At 29.3% G+C, this 18,849-nt stretch overlaps 1 protein-coding gene across 3 annotated transcripts; it reads right to left on the bottom strand.

The window, feature by feature from the left end:
• Positions 1–13,367: 13,367 nt before the first annotated feature.
• On the bottom strand, positions 13,368–17,553 carry LOC133697798 (zinc finger BED domain-containing protein RICESLEEPER 1-like). 3 transcript variants are annotated; one of them, XM_062120579.1, is made up of 4 exons: positions 17,233–17,553; positions 14,045–16,044; positions 13,900–13,956; positions 13,368–13,799 (listed from the first exon to the last, which is right to left on the bottom strand). In XM_062120579.1, the coding sequence occupies exons 2-3, from the start codon at positions 16,017–16,019 to the stop codon at positions 13,910–13,912; spliced, it is 2,022 nt and encodes a 673-aa protein (XP_061976563.1). In that variant the 5' UTR covers positions 16,020–16,044; positions 17,233–17,553; the 3' UTR covers positions 13,368–13,799; positions 13,900–13,909. The 3 variants fall into 3 exon arrangements, with proteins under 3 accessions (XP_061976563.1, XP_061976573.1, XP_061976582.1); XM_062120589.1 differs by lacking the exon at positions 17,233–17,553 and adding an exon at positions 17,101–17,119; XM_062120598.1 differs by lacking the exon at positions 17,233–17,553 and having other exon boundaries at positions 13,368–13,794; positions 14,045–17,160.
• Between the last annotated feature and the right edge of the window lie 1,296 nt (positions 17,554–18,849).

The following is an 18,849-nucleotide window of genomic DNA, read 5'->3' as shown; positions in this document are numbered from 1 at the left end:
ACATTATCCTTTCGGATTTAAAAGATCTAATACTCCATTACGAAGTTTCTACTTAATGGAGAAAATTGCAGGAAAATTAAACACATCTATGTTTAGGAGGATGTACGAATTAAGAGTCATATTATGATATAATTAACAGAAGCTGCATTGCAGATTTAATTGTAATTGTAACATATATGATTTATATAACAGGCCAGGTACGTAGAACTAGTTTAAGTTTAGGCGATAAACTGGGCATAGGAATAAAATTAGAACCAATGATAATTGGATTCAGTTAGGTCTAAATTTTGAAAATCTAATCCGTGTCTTTTTGGTCTAAATCGTTTGAATTTGGTCATAACTTGACGAATAATTTCCTTCCGTCACACTGAGTCTAAAAGAACCAATTAATGATAATTGGATTTAAATATCAGTTAATTAATGAATCATATGCATAGAAGATTTTTTCGAGTTCAATTTAATTTGACTCACACTGTTAGTTAATTCAACAGGTAGCTCAGCTGGTTTTGAATTTGTTTTTAATTTAACTGACCTCATGAACATAGCAAGCCTAACTAGCCAGCTACCTGCTTTATGTAAATGTAACCTTTTCTCCACCACCACTACCTTTTGGACTCCCACGAAAAACTACAATATAATAAATCAAAGAAAGATTTTAGTGAAAGCAGCGGCTCTGATCATTTTTTCAGTGCGAGGAAAGAATAATTCTGTTCAACTGTCTAGTGAGATCTCCTTCAGATTTCTTTAACATCATGCATGGTGATCGTCAGGCCAACATGATCTCAACTTTATGCCTTCGTATCTCATCCTTTGTTTGCCTGTCAGTACTCAGTCTGATGCATCTACTTTTCTTTGAGCCCCCCCCTCCCCCCCTTTTTTTTCACTCTTTTTAATTATTTGAATATATAATAACATGCCTTTTGCAGGAAGCATGTTGATTCAATACTGTTGAGACTGCAGTATTTTTATATTTAAGATTAAAAAAAAAAAAAGGAAGAGGAGTAAGCTTCCTGTAAAGGTTGCCTTTGATTCAGTAATCTTTATACAATCTTGAGAAAGAGAGCCCTCTCTGATCTTTACAAGACTGTTTTGAGGTCATCAATTTCTTTGTCGAGATAAAGGGTAATGAGTGTTTGGAAGGGCTTTTTAAAAGTATTTTCTTCAAAAAAATTTGAATTTTTTTTTAATTGATATATTTTTGATGTTTTCAATCATTTTGATATGTTGATCTTAAAAATAATTTTAAAAAAATAAAAAAAATATTATTTACATGCTTTTCTGAGTGAAAAGCTCTTTAAAAAACAACCACAATCATATTTTCATGTTATATACTCCATCGAAAATAGTGTTTTTTCTAGAAATTTTATGGTGTTCTTAGAATACTGAGTGATCTTTTACTAGTTTTTTCATCAATTTAAAAAAAAAACACAAAGAAAAGAAAAAAATATAAAATTCATTACCCACTAAAATTAAATAATAAAATTGCTCTAATAAATAACCAATAAAAAATCATAAAACTATTCATCTCTAATAGCCAAAGCACTGTAGAGTGTGAGCAGTATAGAGTGTGAGTGATCTATTCAAACTTCCACGTTCAAAATTGGGAATATTATTAAAAGAAGTAGGAGAGAAACCTGAAGTTTAAATATGAAATTGATTAATAAAATAAAGGGAAATGAGTTTGCCATTCGATAACTAAAGCATAAAAAATAAAAAAATAAAAAACACAATTATTTGTTTTGAGTTTGAGCTCCTTCTTGTCTTTTTGAAGAAATAGAAAGAAGTCGGTGGTATGTGAAAGGCTATGAACCTAGCTAAACTGGGGTCCTAACGAGGGGCATGATGAGGAGCTCTTGATTCGAAGAGATAATATTTGCAATTTGCATGCACGTAATATATAAAAGTCCTCCTCCTGGTTTTGTTTCTCTTTTTTATTCATTTATAGTACAAAAAACAATGCATGCAAATGAAGAAGACAATCTATCGCATATCTCTCCAATATCATCATTTGTGATTTTTCATGTCTTTTTTTTTCTTAGCATCTTAATTACTGTGTCGTTTTCTAATGCCACACAACGCACAAAAGCTGTCGTGTCCCATAGAGCTATGCTAGATTCTCACATTTCAGTCCATTCCTTTTCTCTTTTATATATATATATATATATATATATATATATATATATATATATATATATATATATTGGGAAAACAGAAACACTATGTGAACCTAGTGTTCGAATTGTAGATGACATTGTTATTAGAGGGTATTAGGGTGTCATAATAACTGTTTTTTAAAGTTGTTTTTTTAAATACATTAAAATAATATTTTTTAAAAAAAAATTATTTTTATCTCAGAACATCAAAGCCATCTGAAAACACAAAAAAAAATATTAATTTAGAATTATAAAAAATTTTAAAAAATAATTTTTTCAAAAATATTTTTAAAATATAAAAATAAACATGCTCCAGTGTTATCGAGCATATTTACTTACATGATAGAGGCTAGCTTTTAAATTAAATTAAATAATAGTTAAATTTAATTAAATTTGATTGATTTAATAAGTATTTCTACATTTTAAATTAATTAAAGTGTTTTTAAAAAATATATATCAACTTAATTTCAAGTATCAAGACAATACCATTATAATCAATCCATCAAATCCATCACTTGAATTGTTGGTGGTGCCGAGTTTGATAAATCGCTCCTCAAAGTAAGTAAAAGAAAATGAAAGGAGAATAATTAACCAAAACTCTGTCATTAAATCAGAAATTAAGAAAAGTTAATACGTCGACTTATTTATCCCTAACTTAATTTATCATAACGATATCCATAACAAGGAATGAAAATAATTTATTTTTTCTTTTTATGACTTGTGTTCTTCTGTCTTAGTCTCTTTAAGTTTTCTGAACAGTAAATTGCATTTAATTGGGTTTCCAGCAGATAATGAAATCCATATATATTCTGATGCCCCTAAAAAAACTATGATATTGTAGCAAATTAATAGATAATTTTGAATTCAATTGTCCACATTTAAAAAATATCAGTATACATACATTTTTATTTATTTAATTTCTTATCTAGTAGCATTTTGGGGTCGGTATTTGTTTTTTTTTTTCCTAACCAATTTGATAAAAAAAAAATGTTTATTTTTTTTCACAGTCTGGCTCGATGTTTGAAATCTATTGGTTACATATCGTGTCGTTTAACAATCAAATCAATATTTGATAATAAATGCATAATTTTTTTTAAAAAAAAGGAGCAGTATTGAGAGACGAGCCAAATCCAAATAATTAAGAACACCTACGACGATTATTGCCATAAACAAGCTAATTTCAAGCAAGTTTCCAACGTCATTCAAAGGACATCCTCCTCCACATCCCTTGAAGTAAGCTTCCTTGTCGCTCTTTATTTGTAGCTTGGATTAGGCTGAGTGGATTATCACTCAGAGATTAGGCTTAGCACTCTAGCGTCCTCCATCAAACCTAGCTAACTAGGGCAAGAACTTGGCAAAAGAAGGCAGATGAATCAGCGACTCCGACGCTTCTTGTAGCCATACCAGGTTGTTAAACGGCACCGTTGTGCTCTTGCTGTTAGCCGAAAGAGCAGCTAGCTCCGTGTACAGACAGGCACATAATTGAGTAGGGGAATTATTAACATAGATGCAGATGCGACCATAGATGGATCTTTCAGTCCTTCGTTGTCCGACAAAGAATCTACTGCACTGTGCCGGAGTATCTATTCTTTTACTGATACGAGGACGGGTCAAGTTGGCAAGTGGATGAGTATTATCTCCTTTTTTAAAAAAGTTACCGGTTAGTTGCGCCGCACACTCCTTTGTGGTGGTAATACGGTAATATTATTCAACTCAATCCGTCCTGGCGAATCAATATGGTGGCCAGGCTGACCTGCACTGTTGGTTTTTAAATTATGGGTTTGACCGGGGTGAATAATTTTATTTTTTAAATTGTATTTTTTTATATTATAATATAATTATAAAAATAGATATATGCATGAGAGATGACAATAATAAATATGGAAGAGAAAACTGTTTTTTTTTTCATAAAACATATCCTTTTCTAATTCTTGTAATTTTGTTTTTTTTATTAGCATCATAGCCCGTTGAATAAATAGGAAAAGCAATGAGAAAAAAATGTTTTAAAAAAACCTAAAATGATCTTAAACAAAAAGAAAAAAAACATATATATTTAATAAAAATAAAACCTAGTTTTCTGAGTCATGCATTTTCTTTGTTGTTTTGATGAAAGCATGTTTTTTTTTTTACAAGAAGCATTATTTTTAAGAAAAAAACTTATTGCCATTGTGAAAATAAATCTCAATTACAAAATTTAAAAATTATGAATCCATCATCTTTGTGTACTTATATGTAAAAAACAAATTATATGGGAGCAATAAGCTTAAGAAAATTATATAAAAAAACTATCATAAAAATTAAGAAAATAGATACTTATTCCTATTCAATATTAATAGAATATTATTTTAAAAAATGATGTAAGGCTAATAAATAATTATTCATAATGAAATCGATAATACAATCATAAAAAACCATGATCTTCTTAAAAAAAAAATGACATCATATTTTATTAGCAGTATATTTTTTGAATGAAAGGCCATGATAATTAAAATTGTTCAAAGTAAATTAAAAGTAAATTAATGAAATAAAAAAAAAGTTTTAGGAACCGAAACAAATAACTAGCCAAGGAAAAAAAAAGAAAAAGAAAAGAAGGGACCACTCATCTGCATTGTTCATGGACACTGTCTAGATGAGTGTATGGTTACAGTAAACAGTAAAAGAGAGTTTTCTTTTATTTCACTACTAGTTTATGGGTTGCTTTATTTACTAGTTTACTAGATTGTACTATACTGTAAATTAAATTTGAAAACTTAAATATAAAAAAAATGTTTACATCATATAAAATTATTTAATATTATTATTAAATTTGATATAGTGAATCAATCTTAAAAATGACCAATCTATTTTCTTGCTTTGCCTGAAATTAAAAGAAATTATATGAATGTTATTTCGATGTGATATAATCAACTTAATAGGTCTAAAAACAATCTGAACTGCTTAAAAAAAAACATAGTTTGTTTAAAAAAATATTCAATATGATAACTTTTTTTTATTGGATCGAATTAGTTTTGCATGTTAACCCGCTAAACCTGACTACAACAACCTTAAAGAAAAAAATTAAAACAAATTATGAAAATCAGTTCAAAAATTAACTAAATGTTAAAGAAAAAATTAAAAAAAATATAACAAAATTAAATACAAATAAAATATTAAAAGGTGAAATTAAAAAAAAATTGAATCTCCTTCACTTTTCATATTCCATAAAAAAAATGTTAGTGAAATATAGGCCTATATACATTTTCTTCTCATTTGTCTTCTTCAAGTTTGTTTTCGTCCAATTCTTTTTTTTTTTCACTTTTTTTGTTTTTTTTTTTGGGATAAGCCGAAATATAAAATTATGAATTATGCGTTTTTAAACATTCAATTTATTGAGTTGTTTGTTCGAAATATAATAATTTTATAAAAAATAAATGTAAATAAATTATAAAAATTAATTTAAAATTAAACCATTAAAAAAAAAAGAGCTCCTTCACTTGTCACATAAACAATGAAGGTGAGTTGAACCCCAGTTTTTTAAGTATGTAGTATAATATAATATAGTACAAATGAGGTATTTGCGGATCGTTTGGACTTTCCAAGCTTACTCTTTACGAGCTTGAGACGAAAAGATCAGATTAAGTGTTTGATTGACAAGAACATATCTCTTAAAATTTCTAATCTAGAATATGACTAGATACTTTATTTATACTTCGCTTTGGGTTAAATATATATTTTTTAATAAAAAAAATTTATATATAGGTTTTTTCAACATATTTTTGTTGTTTAAAAAAATTCTAAAAAAAATATGTATATATATAATCAAATAAATCAACAATTGTATGTGTCAATAAATAAAAAAACCTATAAACGATAACTAAAAATAAAAATAATAAAATAGAAAGACACGTGTAAATCAAGATATTTAATCTCGCAAGATGAAATATTTACCCGGTTGTATATGCTAAAGTTGTTTATTAAAATAATTTTTATTTAATCAAAAGATAATAAAAATAGACACACATTAAATTGATTGAATAAAATAAAAGAGAAAACAATTATGCAAGACTACGTATCTTAGAAATATTATCTGAAAATAAAAATATTTTATTTTAAAAAATAAAGTTAATCTATACTAAAGATAAAAACAAAATTATAGATGAATAAAAAAACCTCATAAAAAATTAAATGCATAACAAAAAAAAATAATCATCATTTAAAAGAGACTCTCTAAACAAAATAAAAGAGAAGATGAATATTAATCTAAATATAAATAAAAAAATTGAAAAACAATACATACATGAATAAGCATTAATTAAAAAAAAATACAAACAAAAAAAGAAGAGAAAAAGTCAGGCTTTGTTGGGTCTGGCAAGTTAAGAGGGTGTTTGATAGTGTGATAGCAGTTGCTTTTCAAAGTGTTTTTATTCTAAAACACATTAAAATAATATTTTTTTTTAAAATCATTTTTAATATCAACGCATCAAAATAATCTAAAAATATAAAAAACATATTAATTTAAAACAAAAATAAAAAATAAAAAAATTTCAAAAGTTTTCAAAAGCACTTTTCAACCGCGGTGCTAAACACTGTCTAAGTCAGCTAACCTAATCCTTATTATTACTTTTTTGTTGTATATGTGGTGAATTCGTCCACCCCAAAAACTTTTTGAAAATAAAATGAGATGATGCATTGTTTGATATTTCCTAAATTCCAATTATTGTGGTGGCCAGAAAATTAAAGCCTAAGTTTTTTTTTTATACAAAAACCTGTTTTTCAACCTGTATTTTTTTACTCAAAACACCTTAAAAACAGTAATAAATCTATTCATTGCCTCATAAAAACAAAAAAAAGTCCCAAAAATCAAAATCAACCGAAACCAAAAAATCTACCCGATCTCATATATATTTTTTTCACAAACTTTAAATGTAAAAAAATATATCTAATATGAACTGCCCTCATATCAAATAAAATCATTTGACACAAATATCGATTATTTTGATGGCCTAAATTGGTGTCACCAATATTTTTCTCTATTTATCGTCAAAATCTGGTGATCTCTCTATCTCTCTCTCCTCTCTATTCTCTCAACCAGAAACTAAAAAATAACAAAAATAAGCTTTTATGCCAAAATCAAATTGAAAAAATATAGATATACTGAAATTGTATAATATGTGTTATTTTTAAAGTTCGAGGATCAAAATGTATCTTTCTTGAAACTTCTGGCACGCCGTCTTGTTTGACGTCTTTTTCAATTTTAATCTTTATTCTTCCAACTCAACCATTGATTGAGAAATTCAAATTAATTGGCCTTTAATTATAATCAAATCTTCTAAAACAAAACTTTGAAGATCAAAATAAATGATTGAAAAATATATCACGCCACCCACAGAATGAATAAGTGTATGAACAATGCGGCTTAACAGTACTTGGCCTACACCTTTTAGTTTTTTTATTTAATAAATGACTTGTTTTAATTGAATGAAAGGGTCAAAGGGGTAATATTAGTCAAGATATGCAAGAGTTAACTTGAGATTACCAATTAATTATTTAATAAATTACTTGTTTTAATTGAATGAAAGGGATAGTATTAGTCAAGATATCCATGAGTTGACTTAAGATTACCAATTAATTGATATACATAGTTTGGCAAAAATTTTAATTTTTTTTGTTTAAAATTATTATTTTTTATATATTTTTGGATCATTTTGATGTACTAATATTAAAAATAAAAAAAATATTTTAATATATTTTCAAATGAAAAACACAATAAAAAATAACTATTACCATAATACCACATACCTTCTTAATTACTCTGATGATTTTCAATTTACCATATGGTAATTGTCAAGTGGAAAAGAGTATACTCTATTGTACCAATTATAGGTGACATCTCGAAGGAGTACCATTGTATTTTGTACTACAGAGAAATCTCTATCTTTTTATACCTTGATATATAAAAAAATTAAGTTATTGAACGATATTGTATTAGATAATTCTATTTTTTAATTTTTATATCGTTTTAATATGTTGATATTAAAAATAAAATTTTTTTAAAAAATAAAATATATTATTTTAATATATTTTAAAAAAAATAACATTTTAAAAAATAATCCAAACAACACCAAAATCACCGGGATATATCCAAACAAGCAACATGGTAATAATCAGTGCTCCAAGACTTTTTCAGACATGATATGCCGATCTTGGACATAACCTTTCAGGGTCATTGATCCTTTAATTAGACGAATCTTGTTCAGTAAAGAGGGGAAATATATATATTCAATGATGACCTTAATTGATCGTGTCTATTTTCAGTTCTCACGTATGATCATCTACGAAGAGATTTCTTCTACGGTATATTCTAGAGAGGATCCTCGTCTCCGCACACGTTTTCATTGCTTTATTCAGCATTAAAGTGGTTATAACACGCTAATGCTGGCACACCAACTCAAAAGGTAAGCACGAGCATGCAAAAATTGCATGCCTGCTTGGTTAGTGAAGGCTAGTTCATCAGGTGAGTCACGCACAACAAAGCTGGACGGTTGATGAAGTGATGGGCTGGCCTCGCTCTCCACAATAATCCTAAACAGATGTTGATAAATATATAAAATACTAGGAAGAAAAATGATGAATTCGTGAAAAAAATTCAGATATAAATTGATTTTTTTATGTTTGTGTTATCGGTTAATGAAGTGATGGGTTGACCTCTGATTGATAGAATTGATTGGTGACTGGACATTTGCTTGGAAACAAAAGTTTTTGAAGGATAATAGACTTTTTTTTTTTTTAATTATCGAGAGGATAATAACCTCTTTAATACTTAAATAAGTAAATGTAAGATGATATAATAATATATACAAAGAGAAAAATTAAATGAAGTTATAAGAATTACATATTTCGGTGTAGGATGAGCATGAATTAGCTAAAAAATGTATAGCCTAGTATTACTTTCGCTGTAAATGCTCTTATTATTATTTTTATTATTATTAATGTCGATATTCGGGTAAGTTTACACGTATCTCGACTGATTTTATGAGCCTTGAAGTTAACGATTATATAAGCTTTCAGTAACTCTAAAATTTATGAGATTCGAACTGATGATCTCTAAAAAACAAATCTCAACCAGATTTTTGTATGGCTATAAGTTATGTAACATGGTGTGGTGTCATTGCATGGTCAATGACTTTGGCTTGTGGCCTAACTTTCCAGAGTATCTATACATGTGTGTAGCCAAGGATGAGATCTGATTTCACGGTGATTCAGTGTATTTATATACTTAATTCTTAAATTTTCATCATCGATGATTGCAAAGAAAGTAATGAATTAGAGAGAAAAATAATGCTTGAAAATGCTATATATACTTTTAGCATGGGGAAAAAACATTGAGTATTCATGGTAACTTGTTGATTATTGTGTTATATTATAATTGTAATATACATGTTAAAGGTAAAAATATTGGTAATGAATATTAAATAATAAACAGTGTATAAAATAATATCTGTTTTGCATAAAAAAATTATGTACATAGAAAAAATGGTGTGTGCAATAAAAAAATTATACATGAAAGATTTGAGTGTCGACTCATAGGAACCTGAAAAAATATATAAAAGTACATATTGAATGTAAAACCGAGCTAAGGTGTTAGGTCAGGCCAAGAGTCGGATCTTTAGTCATTTGGGCCAACCAATATGACTAGAAAAGACCAACCGGGCTTGACTTGAATGTTTATATTTTTTTTTATTTTTTTGAATCACAAAGAAAAAAGCAATAAAAAAATGATTAAGGAATTATAAAGCATGGGAAGAAAAAGGTACAGATAAAGCATAAAGCCTGAATAAATTTAACCAATTGAAAGATATGTTGATGAATTGGGTGATGGCCTTGTTACAAGCTCAATTGTATAGAAATATTGAATTTAATGACTAAGCATGTTAAAGTGTTAAAACAAGAAAATACTCTAGGGAATAATCTTGAATAAAAACAACTAATTAAAGAAATATTATATTTATGTAATCAAACTTGCAACACCAAATAGAAGCTCCCAGTGATACCTCGTTTGGACTTTACTTGATAGTCAACCCTTTTTATTTCTTGAGCATCAATTTCATCTGCACTTCTAAATTTATAAAAAAGTAATTTGTTTTTTATGTACGCAAAAGTTTGATGTAGTATATGCTCTAGATTATAAAATAACCTATAATGCATATTATTATAAGTGGATTTTGATATAAAAAAATAACAATTGATGACTTCTTCATTGGTTCTATGTTAATTATAAAGTATTTAATTATATTTTTTATTGTTATTTTACAATTTCAAATAAATATTCAAATCAAAAGTTACGGCTAATATACTTATTTGTTCTTCTAAACTGATATTTGAGCTTTTATATGTTTGCACCGTCTATTAAATTATAAATTACTTATTCTATGTCAAAAAATTTAATAATAATTAAAAAAAAACTAATGAGTGAGACTTGATAGTTAATCAAGGGGGTTTTAGAAGTATAATAAATGTTGTTTTTAAAATATTTTTTTACTTAAAAATATATCAAAATAATATAAAAACTTACTTTTATTAAACCATTCATTAATTAATATTCAATAACTTCAAACAACAATGACAAAAGTTCAATAAATAATAACTGATATAAAAAAGGCTGTCTTAGGTACAAGTAGAAATAAAAAATATATTTATTTTTTATTTACTAAAACACAATGATGGCCTTTTACTATATTGAATAGTAAAAGACTATTGTGGTCCCCAAATTTTTCACTAAACCATCTTAATTTCAAGTTTTCTATATTTTTCATATTTGACCCTTTAATATTATATATAGTTCCCCCTTAATTTTTCATATTTTCTATTTTAATACATATTTTTTTATTTAATTCATGTAGTTTCAATTAAAGTCCTTTTTGGTGCCTCAATTTTTTATATTTCCATTTATTTTGTCCCTATAGAAAAGAGTATTTATGTTTCATCCATAAATTTCATTTTTTATTAAACCATTTTTATCCCCATCTTTTTCATATTTTTTTATAAACTTCATCCATAAACATTGTGGTCCTTGATATTTGATGTAGCTCATTTCGATCCAATTTTTTTATATATTTTCCATTTTAGTCCCTATAGTTTTAGTTAAAGTCTTTTTTTGTCTCTTGATTTTTCGTATTTCTATTTATTCGGTCTCTATAGTTTTTGGATATTTACATTTCAATTATTAACTTTATTTTTCTGAAGTTTCAGTTTTTGTGAGTTAAAAGAGTAGTGAGAAAATTGTTGGAAAAAAAAAAAGAAGAAGAAGAGATAAAGCTTTGGATTGGTCACATTATGGCAAAAAAAAAAAAAAAAAATTAACGTTAATGGGTTTGTAATGAAGAGGAGAGTTTGATGTAAGTGTTCTTGATATTTAACATTGCTGAAAAAAGGTAGATTGCAATCAATAAAATATTTTTTTGATTGATTTGATTTTGGTTATTTATATTGATTAAGGTGATTTTTTTAAAATCTTTTTAGGTGAAAACATATTGAAAATAAGGTTTTAGGATCCTAAAACTCAAACCCTAATTTTCAAGAACCAGAATTTATTGTAGTGGATGATGCATCATCTGTTCCATTTTTTAAAAAATAAACTTGAACAAATAACATGTAGTCCACTCATTTAAAAAAAAACACTTAGTTTTTTTCTACAAAGTTATATGCTTGGGCAAGTCCTTCCAATCCTAAATTTTTTTTAGACAACCCTTTATTTTTTAAAAACTTTTTTATTTAGAATAATTGTTTTAAAATAAAATTATTAAAATGATATTTAAAATATTATCCAATCATGCCACCATTGAGTGTGATTTTATCAATTACTTTATGAATGATTCTACGTCAATCTAATATACAGAATTGTTTTTATAAATTTGCTCATGAATATTAGATAAGAACACAATATTCATTATGTTAATTTTCATTGTTAATAATTTATATATAATTTTATCAAATTATTATTTTTTCATTCACAAGCTTGAAAATTATTGAGCCATGATATTTTTTCTATGAAAACTTTATTTTCAAATCATGATATGTTTTTATTTTTTAAGAAAAATGCCTCTAATATAAAAAATATTTTCTTCAAGACAAAAGATAAATACACGAATAAAGAAATAGAGCTTTGATTAAAGAGATGCATTTTTTTTCCTTAGTTTATATTACCATAATTCTCATGCATATTTATTTTGATTACTTTTAGTTTTTATTAGAAAAATCATATTGCTAATAGAAAAGAAATGCTTTGTCAAAACACAAAAAAAAGGGATTTTTTTTTACTAAAAAATGTGTTTTTTCCTCCGGATCTTAAATCATTACTTTTTCTAGGAATATTTATTTTAATCGTCGTAAAATCGTATAAAAAGACATTAAAAAAGTGTCCGGGTACGTGTATACATGGATTAAAGTTTGGACAGAGCATCGGGCGATGGTGGGAGGGCATTAATTAGGTTCCCTTGTTCCATCCTCACTCGTGGCTATGAAGGGGCAAGGTAGGTTTAGGAATATGATTCACCTGGTCTAGAATCTCCAAAACATATGGGTCCTTTGAGCATGATGATGATACCTTGCTTTGTTCTTTCTTGTAAAGTTTTGTCAAAAATGTTCACAAACGAATATTGCAAAGCAGGGTGGGGAAGATATAGTGATTGCCATGTCTGATGGAATCTATGCATCATGTGACCACATGTTAAGCTGTCCCGGCACTGTGTACTGCAGCTGAAGGACGGCGACTCCCAATATACAGTGGAAATAATAATAATGATAATGTCCCGGCACCGTGTACTGCAGCTGAAGGACGGCAACTCCCAATATACAGTGGAAATAATAATAATAATAATAATAATAATAATAATAATAATACCGACATGAGAGTGTTTGGAAATACAGTGACAATTACGATTAAAACACTGCTATAATATATGGCCATGGCATAAACTTGACTAGCTTGTATTTTATATCTTGGGGTGGATCAATGCTTGTTTCGTTTGGAACATCAACATTCGTTATAATATACACACCAGAATTCTGGAAGAAATATCACTTGTTAATTCTATTTTTAGCAGAAAACCAAATTACCCTTTTCAAATTTACCTGGAATCTACCACTGTTATGCATTCATCCTCTTCAATATATCTTGTACCTTAATACTTGAAACCCTTAAAAATTAACATTTGGCAATAATGCAGCAACGGAATATACATTGTGAAAACAAGGGTTTTCACCACGCCATCCATTAGGTAACATAATCTGTCGAAACTCAAAATCACTGAATTCATACAAGAGAACATAATCTGTGAAGATGAAAAGTTGGAAAGTACTGTACCAAGATCATCCACTAAATGTAAATTTCCAAGAATCAGAGATCTGCACAACAGAGGCTTAAATTCTTAAAATTCAAGCAGAGGATACCTTCAACATGTCCTTTAAACATTTTAGTCACTGTCCTCAAAATGTACATTTAAGCTTTCTTGATGATGCGATTGTACCCTAGAAGCAATCTAGCCACTGCAATATGAACATTGAGGAGAAACTTTTAACCATGCTACACCAAACTCTGGAGGCGTATGCGTAGCAAAACAATCAGGTACCATCATATGGCACTTGAGTTCAAGATAGCCCTCCACTAACCTTACATGGCAAGACCACATAATAAATAAATAGATAATAAATAATTATAAGCAGAAGCATGTATAAAAGTAATTGCAACTTAAGTAACTTGATAGCATACCATGGACAGACTAATTCGCTTCAACATAAAGCGCTAAAGCAGAAGATGGATTGTGATCTGGTACAATTACAACATAAAATTAGCAGCGGAGAAATTATGATTCAATTAGATATATCAAAGTAAAATTCAAAGATTATGCTCACACCTTCTGATTCCACTCGCAACCAATCCCGTGTGCATATTAGAGCTTGTCGAGTGTCTGGATTAAGGGAACTGCGATAACTATCAAGAACCCTGCCCCCAACACCAAAAGCCAACTCTGGTGAAACAGTTGTCATGGGAGTCCCCAGAATATCTCGTGCCATCATAGACAAGATAGGGTACCTTGGTGTGTGGACTTTCCACCAGTTTAATATGTTGAAATCACAATTGCGAGGAAAGACGGGTTCTTCCAAGTATTTGTCCAAATCAGATATTGAACTCTGACCTTGAGAAGATTCATGGAGGAACTTGTCAAAGCCCTTTAACCTGTCCCTACTGTCAGTACTGGTACTAGGTAAACTGCTGCCAGGTAAAGCTGACCCTTGATCAACCAAAGTTGAGCAAATAGAGTATGCATTAAAAAGCTCCTTGATGCCATCAGAAACTTCCTTGATCCGATCCAGGGCAGTGCTACCATAAATCTGGGAATAGTAATACTCCACCAATTTCATCTTGAATCGAGGATCTAAGATGGCTGCTACTGCCAAAGCCAAACTGCACTTGCTCCAATATTTATCAAACTTGGCTTTCATCTTTGATGCAATGGAACTAAGAAAATCATCTGGGTTCTTACACCATTCAATTAACTGGATGTGAACATCACAAATTTCAGGAAAATATCTGTTTGCTGTTGGGCATTTATCCCCAGAAAAGATATTGGTGATTTCAACAAAAAGTTTCAAATAACCAGTGATTGACTTGGCCCATTCCCACTCTATATCACTTAAAGCTGATGTGTAGGCTGAATCATGCTCTTGCAAAAAACAAAATGCACTCTTGTATCCTATGACTGTTTCGAGCATGGAGTATGTTGAGTTCCACCGAGTTGACGAATCAAGAACCAAATTCCTCTGACTGCTGATTCCAATTTGCTGGGCAATGTCATTGAACTTCCCTTGTATTACCTGTGAACTTTTAACATAGCTAACACTTCCTCGAACCTTTTCAGTCACGTCTTGAAGTGTTTCCATGGCATCTTTAACAATCAAATTCAGAACATGAACAGCAGAGCGAACATCAAACAATTGACCATTACTCAGTAGAGGCCTGTTTTGAGAGATCCGATCCTTAATCCGGAGCACAATATCATCATCAGCAGAACAATCATCAAAGGTAATGGCAAATAACTTGTATTCAACATCCCATTCCGTGAGACAATTTATAATCACTTCTGAAAGCACATCTTCAGTATGAGAAGAATCCAGTGTCACAAAATTTAGAATTTTCTGTTGTAATTTCCAATCCTCATCGATATAGTGTGCTATCAAACACATGTATTCAGCATTTTCTGGAGAAGACCACATTTCAATAGCAAGGTTAATTCTTCCATGCAATCTATTTATCATCTCATACACTTTCTGCTTCTCTTTCAAATAAAACTCCATACAAGAGACTTCAATGGAGCTATTTGGCACAAACTCAAACAAAGGCTGGAGATTCTTCACAAATCTTTTGAATCCAACATGCTCAACCATGGTCAATGGATAACCATGCAATATAATCATACGGGCAAGGTCTAGCTGACTCCGTTCTTGATCAAACCTGCAACTTCCCAGGCTAATAACTTCATCTTTTCTCTGCTCAAGATCAGACTTCATAACCGTGGGCTTAATATATTCATCTTTTCTTTGTGCTTCATCATAACTGACATTGACATTTGCAAGGCTAAGGGAAGTGTCCTTTTTCTTTTTCTTTGCCACAAGCAGTTGTGACACATCATAATTAGATCTTTTAAGACATCGCAATAAGTGATTCCTTAGATGCGTAGTCCCACTATTACTTGACCCACTGAGTTTCTTGTCACAATGCACACAAACTGCATAACATACATCAGCCTTCCTAATCCTTTGAAAGTGATTCCATACCACAGATGTCAACCTCTTTGGTTTCTTAATAGCTAACTCATTTGATACCTCCATTGAATAGGTTTAAACTAGCCAAAGTCTGCATTTCACAAGAATCAACAGAAATTGTACTCATATTATCATCTTATATGCAACAACCAGATGTAGAAATAATGTTCAGGTCATCAAGTGTACACATCAAAAACATATTTTACAACCGACATAGCATAATTTATAAACCCCTGAACATCCAAAGGTGGACAAAATGCAGTTGCAAAAATTCAAGGAACTCGATCAAAATAGCCAAAGAAAATATCAAATGGTGAAAAGGGCAAAGAACTGCTAATTAATTGTGGTCAAACAATCTAAGTTGAGGCTTGCAAAACCAAAATATACAGGGCCAATGAAGAAGATGGCGTATTACAAATGTGAATCTACCTAATCAGCAAAAACAGACACCAGTATAGATTAATCTAGATCCACCAAATTTCAATTATACTACTCACATAACACAAGCAACCATCCTCATTGACAAAAGGCTGTTATATACGAAATGTAAGGTCATAAAACAAAAATCTGAGATGATTATTCTCCCTCAAACGCACTTTTAATGTTCCCTGCAGAATACCCAGAAATAGCTAACAAGATACAACCCCGTACATCTTACTATCCAGTAAGATCGCACCATATCCGTGCATTTACAAATGAACCAATCATCTTAAAATCCACAATTCTCGAAAAACCAAAGTCCGCCATTTAAGCTTCAACCTTCCTCATAGACCATAACTCAACAGATACACAAAATACAAACCAATCCATCATCTCAAAATCCATAATTCTCGCACAAATTAAACAAAAGTACCAATAATTCCAGCGCTTCAATCAGCTCTATAACTATCAAGAGCACACACATCAACAAACACTATAAAACATAGATGGGCCAACCTCAAAATCCATGTTTCCCATAAAAAAAAAACAGAAAAAACAAACTTTTTTATTCAGTTTCCTCTTTAACATCAATGCAAAATCTAATCTTTCAGCCATTATAACCATCAACTAAACAGTAACAGAGAATGGGCCATTTCAAAATACAGAAAATAAGTACAAAATCGCATTACAAAAAGAAAGTGAAAGGCTTGCATATACAAGAACGAACCCAAAATAAGAGAGGATAAAAGCATTAAAAAAAGAAAGTGAAAGGCTTGCATATACAAGAACGAACCCAAAATAAGAGAGGATAAAAACATTAAAAAAAGGTGAAAAATGGATGAGCGAAAGAGGGTCTTACATGGATTCTTGGATAAGCTTTGCCTTTTTGAAACCCACAGAGCCCGAACAGAGGATCCGGGAAGGTTTAAAGTTTGGAAAAGATAGCGAGAAACGAGAAGATCCGACGCGGGGTTGTTGAAATTTGAGAGAAAACGGGTAAGGATCCGATGAGATATAGGGTCAAGATGGGTATGGGTTAATACCAAGATTATAAATTTGTTTTTTTAAAAAAAAAACGGAGCTGGTGAAGATGGTGGTTGTGTAAAGAAGAGGTATGTTTTGACCAAACTGAAAATGATAGTTCGGACCATATTGAAATTGAATTTGGAGCTAAACCCATTCTAATGCTTGGGTCCCGTTTACCTGGGGGCGGAGGCTAGGTTTTGGATTTTGCGGTGTGTGTGGGTTTTGCGCTTGGATCTAATCAAGTTTCTATTTGGTTAAAGTTCTCAAGTCTAAGGGTCTTCATTTCTTTTTCCATGTTTCTTTTTTTTACTTTTCAAGATTTCCGATGATGTTATATATATAAAAAAATTTCAAAAAACATTATATTTTGTTTGTTAGATCATGTTTATTTTTTCATTTTAAAAGTATTTTAAAAAAAAAATTCTTTTTTTTTTATTTTAAATCAATATTTTTTTGTATTTTCAGATCATTTTGATGTGCTCATATCAAAAATAATTTTAAAAAATAAAAACATTTTAAAAATCAATCATTATCATATTCTCATACACCCTCTTAATCTTGTTAAAAAATTAGTATGTTTTACTCTTGTTAAATGGTGTTAAAAACACATTTTTAACTTAAATTGAAAAATATAATGGAAAATTGGATTATAAAATCATTAGTAATTTTTGTTTTAACAAATTTCATGGCTCTATTACATGAAAAAAAATATCTCTAACAACTTGATATCAGCAAATTTCAACAAAAATATACAAAGAATCAAAATACCAAACATTTTCATGATTCTCTTTTTCCCAACACCCTTGTATCAAGCCCCAAGTTCAGAAAAGAATATAGAACTTAGTTGCACTTCAACATTTCTTAAAACATTCGATGCCTTGACATCAGGACAATAAACTAATAAATAAAAGTTGAAAGAAAATAACAATAAAATAAATATTTTATCTTTTGCATTTCATCTCCCACAAGAAGAAGAAGAAACTCCATATTTGATTATTGATTTCTAGTGCTAATAATTACTAACATATATCAATGATCATGGTCAACACGTAAGGTACAACATGGTATTAGCTTTGAATTTCACGATGATAATACCTCAATTTTATAGTAACAATCTAAGTTTATCATCTTCACAAGTATTACATTGAGACAAGAATACAATGAAATGATGACGGATTCAGATAATGCTTATTATACATAATTAAGCAAAGATAATGAGCACAATCAGGCATAAACATAATAATAATAATTACTAGGGATCATTTCTAGATAACAAAGATAAACCCACCCAATTGATTTTACAAAAAACACAATTTAGACCATAGCCACCATGAAAAGGATTGTCAATTACAAAAAAAAAAAAAACAACAACAACAAAGTATACAGAATTCAATAAAATACCTCTGCAGTAGAGATATCCACTTGGTTCTCTCTCTTTTCCCACATTATT

This window comes from Populus nigra, chromosome 1, assembly GCF_951802175.1.
Source record: "Populus nigra chromosome 1, ddPopNigr1.1, whole genome shotgun sequence".
Lineage (NCBI taxonomy): Eukaryota > Viridiplantae > Streptophyta > Magnoliopsida > Malpighiales > Salicaceae > Populus > Populus nigra.
This window is presented reverse-complemented; position numbering and strand designations above follow the sequence as displayed.

Coding starts and splice junctions, on each gene's coding strand:
- LOC133697798 (XM_062120579.1), bottom strand. CDS start 16,019: ATGGAGGTATCAAATGAGTTAGCTATTAAGAAACCAAAGAGGTTGACA. Junction 13,957..14,044: donor GTTGCGAGTGGAATCAGAAG/GTGTGAGCATAA, acceptor TAATTGTACCAG/ATCACAATCCATCTTCTGCT.